The sequence below is a fragment of the Temnothorax longispinosus genome, chromosome 3 (genome assembly GCF_030848805.1).
Source record: "Temnothorax longispinosus isolate EJ_2023e chromosome 3, Tlon_JGU_v1, whole genome shotgun sequence".
Lineage (NCBI taxonomy): Eukaryota > Metazoa > Arthropoda > Insecta > Hymenoptera > Formicidae > Temnothorax > Temnothorax longispinosus.
The window spans coordinates 4,747,275-4,764,362 of NC_092360.1; the positions used below are offsets into that span (position 1 = coordinate 4,747,275).

Consider the following 17,088-nt stretch of genomic DNA (forward strand, 5'->3'; position numbering starts at 1 on the left):
AAAAAAATATAATTTAAATTTAATTCACGCGATTTACTCAAATAACTTTTTATCAAATAAGTGTTTTCTTTTTATTAACTTTAAAGAAGATAATTCTTGATTATATATATCGTGACGAAATCTTAAAGAGTGCATTATATTTAAAAGCAAAGTATTATAGATGCCAAAACGGCGATGTTTAATCAACGTGTGATGAACGAAAATTATTGTAAATCTAGCGTGTAATAATTAGGAGTTCCTGAAACGCTTTATGAATATTTATGATTGTATTCAGAAACAAAATCAGTATTATACTATTATATACTTAGAGTACCTATGCATATAATTAAAAGAATAATTAACGCAAAGAGTCACTATATAGAACTGAATTAAATTTAGTGTTGGAAAGTTTTATGAAAAATATATATGTAAAATAAAGATGGATTTCAGTGATCCTATAATTAGTGCTTTTTGGCAATACAGAAAATTTTGTTGAATTTCCTTAAGATTTCGTAACTTCGCGCGACGTTTCATTAAAGCTAAATTTTTCTACTTGGCGAAGTCCTCTTAATTCTTTTGCTAGTGCAAAGATTCCCGAAAGCGAAACAGAAATTCCGAAGAATATTTCGTTGAAACAAGATCACACGAAGTATAAGATATACGCGCAGGCGTGTAATTCGGCGCTGGTCTCTCAGCGCACGGTGCTCTCTTCATCTCCGCGTGACCTGTGACCTTAGTGAATCTCCTCGGGAGTTTCATCCCGAGCTCGTACGAGACTTCACCGTGGAGAAGAAGAGAAATGTCGATAATGGTAGAAATATTCCCGAGGCCATCACCGCGGCGGTCGTTTCCTGGCCAGTGTCATTTGACACAGTCCTAAACCCGATTCGCGCCACCAGCCGATCCTTGCTCTTCTTCTTCTTCTGCTTTCTCCTCCCTTCCCCTCTCTACATTTCTGTTCTTCTCTCTCGCTCTCTCGAACCGCGGAGTTTTTGTCTCAGGCCGCTCGTTCCCAAGCGGAGAACAAACGGCATGAAAGCAACGTGCAGGCGCACAGATGCACACTAGGAACGGACACGCGCGTGCACGTGTGGAGAAACGCATAAATATTCGGGGCTGCGCGTAGGCGAGTATCGTGAGTGCACGCGTTTTAGCGCGTGCGAAAGATACGTGACAGGGGCATTTTATTGCCTTAGAACGTGGAATTTATAAAAACTCAAACTTGGAAAGAATTTGATGAATAAGTCTCTTTCAAAATTAAAATAAATTTTGAAACTAGGGTACTCTATTCTAAATCAATAGACCTAGATAATCTATCAATTATATGATATATTAATTTTATAGAGAATTTGCCCGAATTTATAGAGAAATGCAATACGCGATCTAAATAAATTGGAAGATGCCAGTGACGTGTGAAAGCTATCGCGAATAAGCAAAGCGCATCCGCGCAGCCTCTCACACATACGCGCGTATGTCCGTGAAACTGCGAGAGACCGGCGATTACAATTCCCATAGTGGGATTCAATTCAGCGGAATGAACCACGCGAATCTCCGTAAAGATAAGGAGGCCGCTATTGAGAAGAGAATAGGACAGAAATGGAAAGAGAAGAGTGCTTAGAAAAGACATTCGAGACCGCGTCCGGCGGAATCCGGCGGAAGATAATGAACCACCTCCTTTTGTATTAGTTACTCGATAACGCGACGGGATACTCTTTTTTCCCCAGAAATAAACGATGAACGTCTTTTTCTCTTTAAGGATGACCAAGCTTCCGAGCGTGTGAACAGAACTTGTGAAAGGAATTAGAATCAAATAATATTTCAATCAAAATTATTAAGATTGGCAGAAAAGTTTGTCTTCAAATTCAGTTAAAAATAAAATACCGATAGTATTCTCACGAAAAACATGCACACATATCATACGTTATATTTTTTATCAAAGCAGCAATCACTACACAAGTAACGTTCAAAATGCATGAACTTTATGATCGTGAAAGGTTAATATTCCCTCTTTACAATTCGCGATCGTGATCGATCAAGCCCTGCAGACATGATCCGCATGGGGCGGCTGTGTTCGTGTAAGAATTCACGAAGAGCCATTTGTTTTATGACTCGAGACAATTGAACGGCGTTTAGTGGTCGACCGAGCGATAAACTGGATATCTTTACGGCCGCTATGCGAATTCTAATCATCCCCTGTTCGTCGACTTGCATCTGTACATACATGCTTGTGATTATGATTACATATACATATAGCGATAGTTTTTTTCCCCTGCAATGCACACCTGCGACGCAACCGTAAACTAGAAACGCAATCGGAAATAGTGATTATCTTTAATGATAGTACATTACCTACATCTGCAGACAGCATATAAATCTTTTCTTACCGTTAGTTTTCTTTTAAATGGATGTTTTGCGATTTATGACTTCGATGCAGATGACAAATTCATTTTCAATTATATACTTCAACTGCTATACTGCTACATACTTGACTTGTTGTCTGATACTCATTCTCGACGCGAGATGAAGCCACATCGTGACCACACCCTGATCGATGACGTGAAAAAAAGTTTAAAGCAAGTTTGAACAAGAGGATCAGTGAAATATATAGAGATATGCATGCGTGCGTATCTGAGACTGTGGAGAAACGTCCGAGCCCGCTTCGAACTTGTTCCGATTTGCCACGCGTATTGATTTTCGTTCAGTTGTCATGTAAAGACATGACAGGTAGGAATAATAGTTGAGAGAGTACGTAAACGTTTCGCAGAAACAGGAGTCATCCAATGTGACTGGTGCATTATTGTAATATACGTGAAAGGCGGAAGGGTAATTTCACACGTCTACTACTGTCATCGGAGCGGAACGTGATACCAGACCAAGCAGTCGTTCAAAGCAATGTAAATCCTCGCGATAGAGGCGAATTATATAAAGCGTATAGACAAATACGCGAAATAGAACTACAATTTCCTCTCCTTCGTCTTTCAAAAGAAAACATTTTCTTCTCGTACAAGTTTCCATTTACGTAATCAATATTTTATGAGAGCACGTGCGTATACGATTATATAATTATGTTATAATGTTACGCAACCGCGCGATTGTGTTGCAAGGCGTGCGAATAAAATTGCTGAATCGTCAACGTTTTCAATGCAGATATACGTGGAAATCGAGAAACGGCAAATTGAATTCCACGGTGCTGGCATACCTATCCCTAACGCTTTAGAAGAGCATTACCCTCTCGCGCGCGGAGCTCCACAAGGATAAAATAGACGCAACAGTGGTGTACGTGCCTCAAAACGGCAACACATTTCTCGTGGCCACGTGTTTGTCCGTTTCTTTGTCATTCTAAACCGTTTTAAATATTATGTGATGCGTGGAGAGTCCCGAACCATCGGGATATCGGAGACAAAATATTCGAACGTCAAGGGATCCTAAGTTTTCGCTGTTATTAGTAATAAATTGAAAAAAAAAGTTTCGCACAACACACAAAAAGGTATTTTCGCTACAGACATGTGCACTAATATCTAACAATTCATTTCCGTATTATCAGAAAATTATTACTATCTTTACAATTATCTGTTAAACTTAATTTACAGAACCGACAATGTAAAAATATAGAATTGTATTGAATTTGAAAAGGATTTAGCATAATGTTTATAATATTGGTTCGTAAAGAGAAAATTATTATTAGAAGTCATAGAGAAAGAGGTCTTTGACCTTACTCGTTCTCAGCATCCACTTCTTATAATTCCCGTAAGATCTTGTAAATTAATAAAGTTAGTACTCGAGATAGTACAAGTACACTGAATATTAAATCATAAGTGCTCTTAGGATCCGACATATCCCTCATAGGCTACTGAAGTGTCATGATGAGAAAAAAGTTCTCGAGCTATTAACAGCACGTATTAGAAAATATTATTTTTTTAATATATTGTCAACGTGCAATTATACATATTATTATTGTATCAAATGATCGTCAATGTGTAAAGATAACAAAAAACTATCAAATTATTTTTGTACTTTCCATATATAAACCACTTTCTTATACTTTTACTGGATTTTTGCATAATATTAGTTGCGAGAGAGTTAAACGCTTTTCGTGTCTCTGTTTACGTTTCCAAAATTGTGAAGGCGATACCTCGGACGTCACGATACCTAAACAACTGTTACATACCGCTGCTGAACTGATCGTAAAATCACGCTATCGATAAATCTTTCAAACCTGTCTAAACACGATCTACATACGATCCTGCACCAATGACTTCTTTCTAAACTAAAGCGATTAAAACCCGAGACTTTATCTCGACAACAGCAACACGAACATCATTTCCCTAGACACATCATTAATTCATAATAGACGCTGATAAAAAATGCATTATCAGTGGAAATGTTTAAATTTAAAGATTGGAACGTTTGGCAGCGTAGTATTCTTATAAACTGACAATGAATCAATCACCTAAAATATTTGTACTTCATATACAATCTATCGAATGAGTAAATGCAATTATTACGATAATTTTTTCACAATTTTATTAACAAAAATGTTACGATAAGAAATAGTGACATGCTGATACGTAATATAGGGTATTTAAATGACTGCAGCCTTGTTCAAGCCGATGTTAATTCAGTCGTGTTACATGATTTAGCAAAAGAGTAACAATCGCGGTTAAAAGAAAGGCTCTGCGGTTAGCTGCTTTCCAATAAGCGGCATCATGCGCCGCCGGTGCGCCGCGATTCTCTCAAGGCAGCGCGTAAATCACAAGCCTCGCACCATGCAATGCAGGTGCAGCGTCGTGGTGCAGCCGACAACGCGGCAGTGCGCTAATGCGATAGACGTGCTGGAAGAGGGAGGAGGCTGGCGTTGTATGCGGGTGGATTGCATGAAGCGCGCGCGAGAACTTTTCCTCCTTCTTCGACGTTGTCGCAACGTCGTCGTCGACGAGAAGTGGCAGCGCAGGGGTGACGGGCGAGTTCGCCGAAGCCGCGGGGCGAGAGAGAGAGACAGAGAGAGAGAGAGAGAGAGAAAAAAAGAAGAAAATCTGTAGAGCTAATTCGCGTGCGAGATAACACGCCGGCCGAGTGAGGTAGTGTGCGCGCTATCGTCGAAATGGTCTCCGTCGAGTCACGGAGGGAGTTGGTCAGGGCAGGGAAAGGCCACTGTCGACTTATGCCAGAGGGTGGTAAGATGATCTTATCGTGCCCTCTCTCTTTCCTTTCCACCTTCTTCTGTGAGTCTACCTTCGTTTCTTTCACCGCGTCCTCCCTGCCTCCCCCCCTTCTCTCGCTCTCTCCTCTCTCGCGCTCGCCCTCTCTTTTTCCCGCCCTTGCGGTAACTACCTTTACGCCCTCTCACCCCTGATGACAATATCGCGTGGCCACTGAGATAACCGCTCATGTCATTCCTACATCGACTACCTACTTCTTGGTCCCGACCACCACGGCGGCCGCCACCACGGCGAGCGAGTCCGCCACGGCACGAGCGGCACCCCCGTCCCCCTCTCCCCGTAGGGACACTTTTATGTTGCACGAGAGCCGAGTACACGCTCGCGGGCCGATTGTCATCGGGAAAATCTTACGCGCGTCTTGGGTAACACCGTCAATCGATATAGAAGCACGAAAACTGGGCTTATTAAATTACGCGACACAACGGCTGGCCGATTTTATAGTCGCCAGATATGTTCTCCCTTCCTGCTCAAAATTGCGCAAGCATGAATTTGCTTAAAAATATTACAACAGAGTAGATCGATTGCCGTTGACTTGCCGGACACGTAGCGTGCATTGTTGAAATATAACGCGAAGAGGTTGACGTTGAACTCGCGTTCACGTGTGCGCGCATTCGTCTGCCGTTTTTCAATGAATCGATTGAGGCGTCACGTCGCGTCGCGTCGCTTCGGCTGGATCGCGATCTCCGGAATTCTGGCCCAGTTGTTCAGCGAGATCACCACCGACCGGCCGTAGGCGACGTTGATGGGTGTAAGCAGTGGTGGTCGTGGCGGAATGACGTCGCGGGAAATGAGACTCGTAAAGCAACGCCAGACACGCGAGCCACTCCAAAGGGTGCTCAAGTCTCCCTTCTAACTCGAAGACACTCGTACATTTACAACGCTTTTCTGTACGTTCGCCTTTCTACTCCCGTTTCATCGAATGCTTTAATCGTCTGGTCGGATGTCAATCCGCCGATAAACGCGTATGAATTCGTGAGTACGTAAACGTTCATGTACGAATAAATAAGCATTATATATCATAATTTAATATAATGATTATTATGAATATTTCAATAAGACAGAGCTACTAAGAATACATCTCAATTAATTCTCTACTACTTGATATGTAAAAAGGATAACATTTATAAGATCTAGGTTTCAATCTAAAAAATATTTAATAAATTTTTCTCTCATCTCTCATATTGTCTTTCAATCTTGAGATTTTTCTACAAATATATATAATTCTTAATTTATTTGGGATATACTGATGAAGATATACAAAGATAAAAGTTATGATTTGATTGTCTTATTTAATATTCCTAAAGACAGCCAAGATGGGAGAGATATCGTTCGGGCGCAAGATAAAACGACGAGGATCGTCTTTAACGATCGGCGGCTCATGCGCGGACACGCGTGCTCATCCGCCACGGTTCTGTTCGGCTCTTTCTTCTTTCCGTTGTCCTTCGCCCAAGACTTGTTTCTTCGCGGCACTCTTCATGGTCCTTGCCGCGCGCGAGAGGCGTACCGGGAACCGGGTGAGATAAAGGGGGATTCCGAGATTTAATAACCTCGTCAACAATAATGCACGCTGACACGACGCATTATGCGCATCCATTACCGCGACATGGCCAAAGCGTGCCATCAGCTTCGTCGATGCTAATTCTACAGTCATTATCGACGCCATTATCGCCGCAGAAGCTGGCGCAGCCAACATTTCTGCACAGTCCTGATCCGAGTGGTACCACTTTATGAGTTACAACGCGACGGATTAATGCTGGTTTTTGTGTGTATGTGATGGGTCCGCTAAAAAGCCTTCTATCTTATTCCATACTTTTCTGTTTTTTTTTCTCTTTTATACTTTTTCTTTTCTTTATCTGTTAAATTGTGTAAAGAAAAATTATAGACTCTATCTTATCTTCTTTTAAATAAAATCTCTCATTAATTATTAATTTTTCTACTTCTAATCATATCACTTCTATTTGTAAACATCATTTTATTTTAAAATATTATAAAATATCTTCAATGTACTTAGCTGTAAAATATACATAGATGTAAAATATTACAACTGTACATAAGGATAAACTACTTTGCGGTTACTTATGAGATCACCAGTGAGATAGAGGCGCCTACTTTGCCACTCGAGCAATTTCACGACTCAGTAGCACGAAGTGCAGCATGTATTCAGGGGCTGCGAAAAAACTATTATTTTGAATTGGTTCTAAACAATGCGTTTATTCACTAAATACATAGAAAATTTAAAAATCTTTTTATATAAACTTAACGTACTGTAATTCGATGTGACAACGTAAAGGTGATTTTAAATGGCAAACGTTTCGGCAAATATTCGTTGAGCCGATACAAATAATTTTATTATAATATAATGTATATGGATATTTACAAAATTATGGATATTCCATAATTGTGTTTAATAATTTAAAAAAATATGATTTATTCTTAAACGCTACGCGTTTAAATCTGCCAATTATTTAACAAAAAACGATGATTAGCTTTATGCAATTTTCATGAAAAAATCATGACTCAATTTACATCTTTCGCGCATACATATCATGTTTCCTTCACTATTCTTTAAATAATCGCATCTACAATAGGGTGTGAGGCAATTGCGAGCACTGATTAACAGAATTCGCGAGGCGAACTACGACGCGCGTATATTTATCAAACAATCGGCTGTTACAGAAGGAAAAGATGCAGGACGAATGTCTAATTAGATGATTAATTGTTTAATTGCAAACTTGCGAGCAACAATGGCGTCTTATCACCAGTGCGTGCCCCCTATAGCAACGCTCGTTACGTTGTCAGATTAATACTGCTCGGTATCGCAATTCAAATCTAAGCAAATGTGACCGTTTAAAGTACAAAGGAATACAGATCAAAGTATTACACATTTATGCAATCGTGAAAAAATAAACCGTAAAAAAAATAAATATTGTATTGCTATGTGATATTATTACAATATCACGCCGTTATTATTTTTATGCATATAATAGATATGTATAATTTTATATGTTAATATATATACTTTGTTAAATACAGCAAATAATAAATTTTAAGAGAAATATGATCAGCATTTAATTAAATATTTTTGTATGAGATTTTGTATGAATAACTCAATTTTTTAAATAAATGACATTGTTTTTATTCAAAATCTTCTGCTTAAATATGCCTTGTATTTATTATACATACGTAAATCTATAAAATTCATATTGCTATATTAGACAGCGATCGTAAATACAACAGCACACCACTTTGAAAATACTACCACGTCGCACGATCGATTATCGACGTTAGTGTTGAAAACGTTTGCACTACGTATACTGACGTATATGTAAAGATCTGGCCGCCTCAGTCCATGCGTATTTGTCCGTCATGCCTGATTGACTGCATTTGTTTCCAGCCGGACTGATTGCATTCCCTGCCGGAAATGGTAAACAAATGACAGACGTAGGTAAAACGAACGTTAATTGGTGACGGCGTACGGCGTATGCGCGGAAGGAAAAGAACCGACGTAAACCTGCGAAAATATTGACGAGCAACTTGAGGAACAAGGAGATTTAAAGAAAAGTGTAAAAAAGAGGAAATTCGCGAGGCAGAAATGATCGTTCCAAGTTTCTGTTATCGGATTCAGCATAACCACGCTTGCTTTTTCGAGGAAATTTGTGTTGGTATTCCAGCTTACGTCGCTGGAATTGATCACGTCCGGCTCGCCAATGAATGTTTAAGCTACTCTTTCAGAAGTGACGTCACGTTGAATTAGAGTTTGATATCGATACCATTGCGCGATTTGACGAACACTTAACAGACGGCATCTCAGTTTTATCTGCATCGATATTTAATTCCTATTCGAGATACCCAGACCTCCGTTCAGTCGTATATCATTATTGACATTAATACGAAAGAAAAGAAAATAATCGAACCGTTTAATTATAATATTATTGTTTGTTTGTTTGGTCGTTATTGATTTATTAATTTTAAAAGGTATTTTAATATTGATGTTTTAGTTAAATATTTATATAGTAAAATTGAAGTCTTAAAGCAGTTTATCAGTTTTTTATCAGAAAATTTTTTATTTGTAACTGAAAAATTAAAGAAATAAATGTTCTACTTTTTTTCAGGGGAAAATATCAATAAATTTATAAAGAAATTGGTTTTCTATGTAATTTAAACATAGGTTTAAATATAATTGTTCTTCTTCGAAGACATGTTATTCGCAATATACTTATTTCATTACTGCTACATTCAATGTTGTTATTTCATTATACAAATATCTATCAATTTGTACGAGAACATTTTGCTTAAAGAATTTTTGGTGAAATGAAAAGTTATCGGCTTGGCAAAGTAACAGAGTCTTTTTCGAGAGCAGAGAATGCATCATCATTTCATTATACTCAGCTTTACGAGGCGATCGACTCTCGATCGGTCATTCCCGTTAGTAGTTCGCTTAAGTATTATTAACATCAGGTCGTGTCGTAAAACGTGAGTGCACGAGCTGCCTGACGTGCCTGTCACACACGACACAACGTGAACCGCGATAAAGTATTTAGCCGAAGCCTGGCGTACACGCAGTTGCCAATTAAAAGCCGTGCCAACGAAATGAAACGGGAGACAATCTGTGATCTGGCATAAGTGATATATCGCGCCGTAATTCTTAATCGTGTTGCGTGCGGTGGTCCCCGAAGATTTTCAACTTCGAACTTGCATGATGATAAACGCCGTTATCCCAAAAGCGCAGGAACGACGTCTTTCAGATTTCGAAGATAAAAAATAGGCTCTTTGGGCGCCTTTAATAGAAATAAAACTAAGCGAGAGGATGTTACAGAGCATTCTGGTTCTATTAATATAATAACATAGATAGGAAGAGGCTGTAAGGGTCACACGCGGATCCAGATGCGTCTAAATATTATATTGATTTATTTCAACAAATTCCAAATTCCAAACGTTTCGGCTCCTGTCCGAGCCATCTTCAGTGGTATAATGTTAACAACACTAATAAAATGTTCTCCTTAACAACATAGTGAGTTTACTGTTTCCAAGTTTTACAGAAACTTAGTGTGACTACAAGGTCCAAATCTGTAACGTAATTAAGGAGTTACATCCTTGTCTTAATTAGATTAATTCTATAACTTACCAAGTAGTCTGGAGAACGAATACATCGTAAAGTCAAATAAAATGGTATGAACAATGGCAAAGGAGTGATCTGTACAAAGAGATCTGTGCGAGATTCTGTCGACACGACGCACAACACAAAAATGATTCGGTAAAACAGGCAGGGGTGAGTCTTATATCAAACGTTGGCAAAAATATCCGCGTGTGACCCTTACAGTGTGACTCTTCCTATCTATATTTGAATTTCGAGGGTCTTTATATTATTACTTTTTATTTAATATAATAACGTTTTTGAATAAATTTATTTTGCAAAATTGAGCAATTTGGAGACTCGATGCTTGAGTTTCATCAGGTTTTCAGACCCGCCTCTGTCGAGCCGCTTCACTGATACGATTCATTTCCCTTTCCTCTCCCCGTATAGTCGCTTTGTCTTCGATATGTTCGTCGCATACGTCGATATAATACGCCGTAAAAGTTCGTCCGTTGTAATGGAAAAGGAGAAGATATCGTGCGCCCGTGACCAATTGATCGGCCGATCAATTGTTCCATCGCCCATTCGTTTGATGCGCGAGGCGCTCTCGAGAAATAACTCGGTTGCATGACCGTTAATCACTATTGCGTACATTTCTATAAAAATGCGGATATGCAACGGCATGCAAACGGAATAATTGAGATGTGTCCTATTAGTATTGTAATTCTATCGTATTATGCAGAAGTCATTTAATCTTATTATTAAATAAAATTGTTAACGTTAGGAAAGCCTAGTTTACGTCTGTAATAAATTTCAAAAAGTTGAAAAAGTTGCGAAATTTCACTTGTGTGACAAGTCGGCTGATAGCGGTTTGTAATATTATTCTAAGAACTCAAATTATCAATTAGTTGAGGCGAAAGTTCTTTCCTGAATGATTAATCACCGATTCATTGATGACTACACTCTGTGATTGATTAATATGCTTAACTAAATCCATTCTCCTTTATCAAATCATAGACGTAATTAAGGTAAAGAAATTTCAATTCAACAATATCAAATATTTCATGTTTTAGGAACGCAAGGAACCGTATCGAGAAAGAAGGCATTCTTAATTGAATCTGTCTGAGGCAAGAGCAGCGAGGACAGTAAGAAGAAGAAGAAGAAGAAGAGGTGGGATCTACGGTAGCTGGAGTCTCCCGCAGAACGAGAATGGACTGACCTACCTTAGGGGATCATCCGATCTATTCATACTTCTCATTCAGTCGTGCTCTCTCTCAGGATGCGAGACAAAAGCGGCGATGAAACAGAACTCCCACCCCCTACTCCTCCCACGTATATTCCGTGCGTTGTGTTTCTTTGGTTTTGTCTCCTCTCGGATACGACTTCCGGTGCCGCGGTTAGATGCGACTCTCAATGGGATGATGCGTCTTTCAAACCTGCGGTATAGGTAGGTGAATTCCGCGATTATTCCTGCGGTCTGGAGAGAGGGTCCTCTTCTTCCCGCTTCCTATCAGTTTCACGGATTTCCCGTTTGTCTCGCGAGCACAATGCATCGGCCATCAGAAAGAGAGAGAAGAAGAGGGAGAGAGGGAAAGAGAGAGAGAGAGAGAGAGAGAGAGAGAGAGAGAAAGAGAGAGACATATATCATACATAGATCGCATTGATCTTGAACGAGAGGAACCTGAAATACATCGGATATACTCTTTTTCAATCATTACTGCTAGATAAAAAATAACAAAATAAAAATCTTTTTTTTTTACAAAATGCACATTTTGCTTCTATTTACGAAAATATGTAACCTTTTTTAAATTTAATATTCGTGGATATATTATAAAATGTAAAAAAATATAATATTGAGACCGATTATTATATAAACTAAAATATAAAACGTGTTAACGCAACTCAATGTACTCAGTTTTTATTTATGTTTGTGTAAAATAAAATGTCAATTTTACATGTCATTAGAAATTAATTTGTTAATTTTCAATATTGTATATTAAGAATAATCATCTTTATATGTATATCTCGCTCCTTTTCTCTCACAAACGTCTTTTTTTATAAGATTGCTCTCGATGCAACGAAAGATTCGATGGTTGGGCTATTGTTTCGCCGACTTGTGAGTCAAGCGTTAACGGATTTTAGGTCTTATAGATTATAAGATCCGTTAAGAGCACGTACCTTTACATCAGTGAATCGTCGAGCCGTGGGAAGGGAGTTTATTATAACGCGAACGCTATATAGACTACCTCGCGTGTTATGTACAGCTAACTGCCGAAAACGAGAGTGTACAAACTTACGGTGTTTATTGGTAAAATATTATAAACATTTAATTGTAAATCTATGTTAAATAAAAATAAAGACTTTTTTAGAATTTATTCTAAATCAGTATTGGGATGAGAGAGCACATTTCACAAAATTTATAACAATAAAAGACATGAAGCTTAATAATTTAAAAAATACTGTATTTTATGTTTTTGCGTAATAAATAACTGTAATGTTTGATTTGATGAAAAAGTGTGTGTGTATGTGTGTACGCGTGTTTCTACTTTCCATTTCTTAAACCTAGTCACCCTAAGAGAGCCAGAAGCGAGGTTAATAATAAATTCCGCGCAGCAACATGCCAGAAATAAATGCAAGTCAACGGTTCATGCCTAGAGGCAGGCTTGATGTTTCCGTCTTTATGCGCTGCACTGTCATTGTCCTTCCGTCGCGTTGAGAGAAAATACCAGTGGATCTCGTTACAAACATTCGTTGAAAATTTATTCTGCGCCATTCACGATGTAACAATAAATTAATGTTAGCACGTTGGCGCGGGCGAATCTTTTATAGATCGAACGATGTTGCATTGTTAACCAACGCACAAAGAGAGATCGATTCGCATTTTTGTCGAACACAAGCTCGTTGATCCAATATTTACTTTCTCCCAAAATTTCATTTTTTTCGATGAAGTAATAGCGGGATTTATTTCAAATCTCAAAAATGATACAACGTTATCAAATCAAACGTTAGAAAGAAGGATAATGGATGACATCAAAAAGTATTAAAAAATCTATCGTACTTTGTTTTTTTGCGAAAAGTGATTGTTACAAGTCGGGATTTATTTTGCTCACTGAAAATCGCGTCGCACGAGACGAGAAATGGAGGAATTGCAAACATTGTGTCGACCAGCGATGGGCGGGACTTCCGTTGGCGAGGAGGTGGGATGGGGCGAGAGGACGAGCAGAGACAAGACAGGAAAAGAAGGAATGATACCGACGTTTTGCGCTGGTGCGCCAGCGCGAGGACCGCCTACTCTTCTTCCACACGCTGTCGTCGTCGTGTCACCACCCGGGGGGCATCAGGGACAATGATACGCTCGTCATTCGCAACACCGTTATCGGAAATTTGCATCGCGGTCGATCTCGCGAGCGACCAATCGGCTGGTCGCGTCCCCGATCTCTCGAATGGCCATTATTACACGGGGAATAAAACGATGTGAGCGACAACGAGCTGTTATCGAAATTTTATTTTCCCGCGTCGTATTTTCTGTCCAAACTGCCGTCCGGCAGTTCAACGCGTAAGATATCACGCACTTGCCGGTCGAGGATCGGATCATGTCAATTCGCTATGCAGATTTACGCCTGATTTGAGCATTTATTGATAAAATCAATAATTTACAAAATTCACGAATCCCAGTGCGACTGAAAGTAGAAGCGTGTACCAATCGTATAAAAGTTATTACCGTGCTTTCTTTGATATACGTGTTTAAAACGTTTAGGAGAAAGCTAATTGCAATTGTCGACGTTAAAAGAATTAAAAGCATTGTATACGCAGCGTTTGTCACGCGACTGGTATGTCAAAAATAAAATCTGTCCAACGATCGCAGGTAATATCGCGAAGTCTCGACTTGGCTAAGACACAAGCTCGTTTTGCAACGGCGGCGGAGTCTCGAAAATGAGTTTTATATAGTACTCATGCCATGGTATGTTTTTATTGCCTCGTTAAATAAGTTCCGCGGAAAGACTCGTAATGTCTTCCGTTCTAGTAGAGCAGTTTCCAGGAGCGCGATGGAATCGAGTTTCATTTCTGATTCCCGTTATCGATCATGAAGATTCGCAGGCAATTGCATCGGATTACTAATAAAAATTGATAAATATTTTAATTAAACTTATTTTTGTGTAACAACCTTTTAAGTAAACAAACTTTAATCTCGGTTTATTTCGTTAAGACAGATGTATATACATCATTTATGAATATGTAAATTAATTTTAAGACCTTCGGTAATTCTGCCAACGTAAATATATCTATAAAACAATATAAAGCAACTATAAAATATTAATGAAATGTAACGAAAAAATATATAATAACGATCCTTTGCATTTCATTATAATATGATAATGGAAAAGAAATAATTAATCAAATGGAAATATGTCTGTAAAAAATAAATGTATATTTTGGGTTAGATAATTGTGAATATATTGTAAGAAAGCAGCTTCCAAACATAAAAAGAGCAAAGAGTTTATTAAAATTACAATATTAGAATATGCACGTTTAAAAAAATAAAAAGAATGTTATTTTTTAAAAATTCCATAATCATTGTTTACCTGTAACGAGAAAATGTGTCATATACCGTTTGCGGCGCATAAAGTTCATATGAGAAATTAAAAAACCGCGACATATTTTTCTTGAAAGCGTTCTAATTTCCTCTTATTCGTCAAGCAATTTAAACAGTAATTATAATCTCCTCCATGTATTTTCCCATCAGCATTTCCTGCATGTAATTAAAATTATAAAGCACTGTATAAAACAGTGCTCATATATCGATGGATTATTTTTTTAATGTATAGAGAGTAATCGAAGAAAACTATTATAGAACTACATTATTTTGTATGTTTCGGCCTGTATTACGAGCGGTATTCAGGTGTTAGTATCACCGACGATGACTTTCAAAATTTGTTTGTATATGATTTTCTTATGCGAGCTCCAATAGACATTAATTTATTTATTTGAATGTAACAATAGTTGCCCTGAGGAGGACCAAGTAGGTCGAAACGTTGGCTACGAATTAAAGTGGATTACAAGTTTATGTAAATTCTTTATTAACACCTGAATACCGCTCGTAATACAGGCCGAAACATACGATTAGCTTTGCTTCAGACGAGCGAATATACTTTTATTCACATTATTTTGTTCTCCATTTACATGATCTGATGACCAAACGTTTCTCTCAAAATTACAGATACATTATATATATTTCTTTTATTTATCTCATTAAAATATCAATAATTTACCGTAATAGAAATTATTTTATAGAGTAGGAAAATAGAAACAAAAAAATGTGTGAATAATTGTAACGTTTTGAGAATATCAGATTTTAAACTTCAAAATTTTACATAAAAAAATATTATAAAAATAGAAGATATATTTAATATATAGCTTCTTAAAAAGTAAAAAATTACATAATTAATATTTTACATCTTCCTCACATATATTTTTCGAGGCAAATACAAAATATCTGTCATAATACCTATCGCTAATGATGATGATAAATGAAAATCACTACTCACCCTGTGCCAGTCTTCTCGCCACCGGTTTGGATCTCATCGCTGCACGACGGGTGGCGAATTCGAAAACAAAACACTAACTGTAAGAACGTCGCTGACGGTCCTCCGAGCCATGCGAGTTTATGCACCGATTTATTATCCTGTCGATCAGTTCACGCTGTCCACCCCCTCCCTTCCTGAATTGTCAATCGGGTGTCGCGACACGCGAGTGGCAGCTTCTTCACTCTCGTCAGTCTCGACCGATCGCGGCGAGAGCGATCGAGAAATATTCGCTCAGACACGTACCGGGCGCATACCGGACGATGGTAGCGTCAGAGAGGGTAGTCCGCGCTGCGGTCGGCTTCCGGTACGGACCGCGACCGATCGCGTCCTCTTCGCTTCCTCCGCTTATCCGACGGCGGCGAGAGAGAGGTCGGTCGGGTCGGTCCGTCCGTCCGTCCGTCCAGCTGGGATCCTGACGCACGTCGGATCTGTCCTCCGACAGCGCGGAGGAGGCTTCTCCTGTCCTTCGCGTCACCTCCTTCTCCGCCACCTTGTCCTCCACCCTCGCGACGCTCTCTCCCTCTCTCCGCAGCCGAGCTCCCCCGCGAGGCCTCTTCCACCGCCTCCCTCCCTCCCTCCCTCACCTCCCTCTTCGCTGCCTCCGTTTGCCTGTTCTCCTCTCCTTACACCACCTCCGACGTTACACCTCCTGCTCTTCCGCCCTCTTCTGCCTCCTCTTCATGTCGCTACCGGTACCACTACCACTGTCCGCGACACTACCACCGCCGCGGCGGCGTCGACGACGCCTCCTCCTCCGCCTTCTCCTGGCCTTCCCCACCTGCGGAGTCGACCTGGTGGCTTCCCCACCACCTAGGCGACCCGGCTCCGCTGTCCACCAATGATCAGCGGCTGTCTCTCCTCCGCGGTGCGAATCGTGCACACGGCAGCTCTCGCGACCTCTCGCCTCTTTGCTCCTGAGCTTCTGTCCTACCTGCCTCTCTCTCTCTCTCTCTCTCTCTCTCTCTCTCTTGGTCGCTTATGCAGTCTCGTCGGAGGCGGAAGATGCCGGAGGACGTTTAACTACGAGTCTCGTCAATAACGTATCATGCTTTCGATCGATACTTCTCGCGGAAACTTCTCTATACAACTTTTCATTCACGTCTGCCGTACGATAATTGTCATGATTTTAGGGCGCTCGCAAGTTTGAACATCAATGAAACTTGACGTGTTATTTAAAATCGATGTCGATAATAGATGGTACCTTCGTGATTTGAAATGAACGTGCGGAAAA

General features: G+C 39.4%; 1 protein-coding gene across 1 annotated transcript in view; it reads right to left on the reverse strand.

The window, feature by feature from the left end:
- LOC139809606 (transcription factor hamlet) overlaps positions 1-16,398 on the reverse strand; it is an 80,184-nt gene extending 63,786 nt beyond the window's left edge. Inside the window, exon 1 of the mRNA XM_071772611.1 lies at positions 15,819-16,398. Within this exon, the coding sequence (XP_071628712.1) occupies positions 15,819-15,855 (37 nt within the window). The 5' untranslated portion in view covers positions 15,856-16,398. The remainder of the gene's footprint in view (positions 1-15,818) is intronic.
- Between the last annotated feature and the right edge of the window lie 690 nt (positions 16,399-17,088).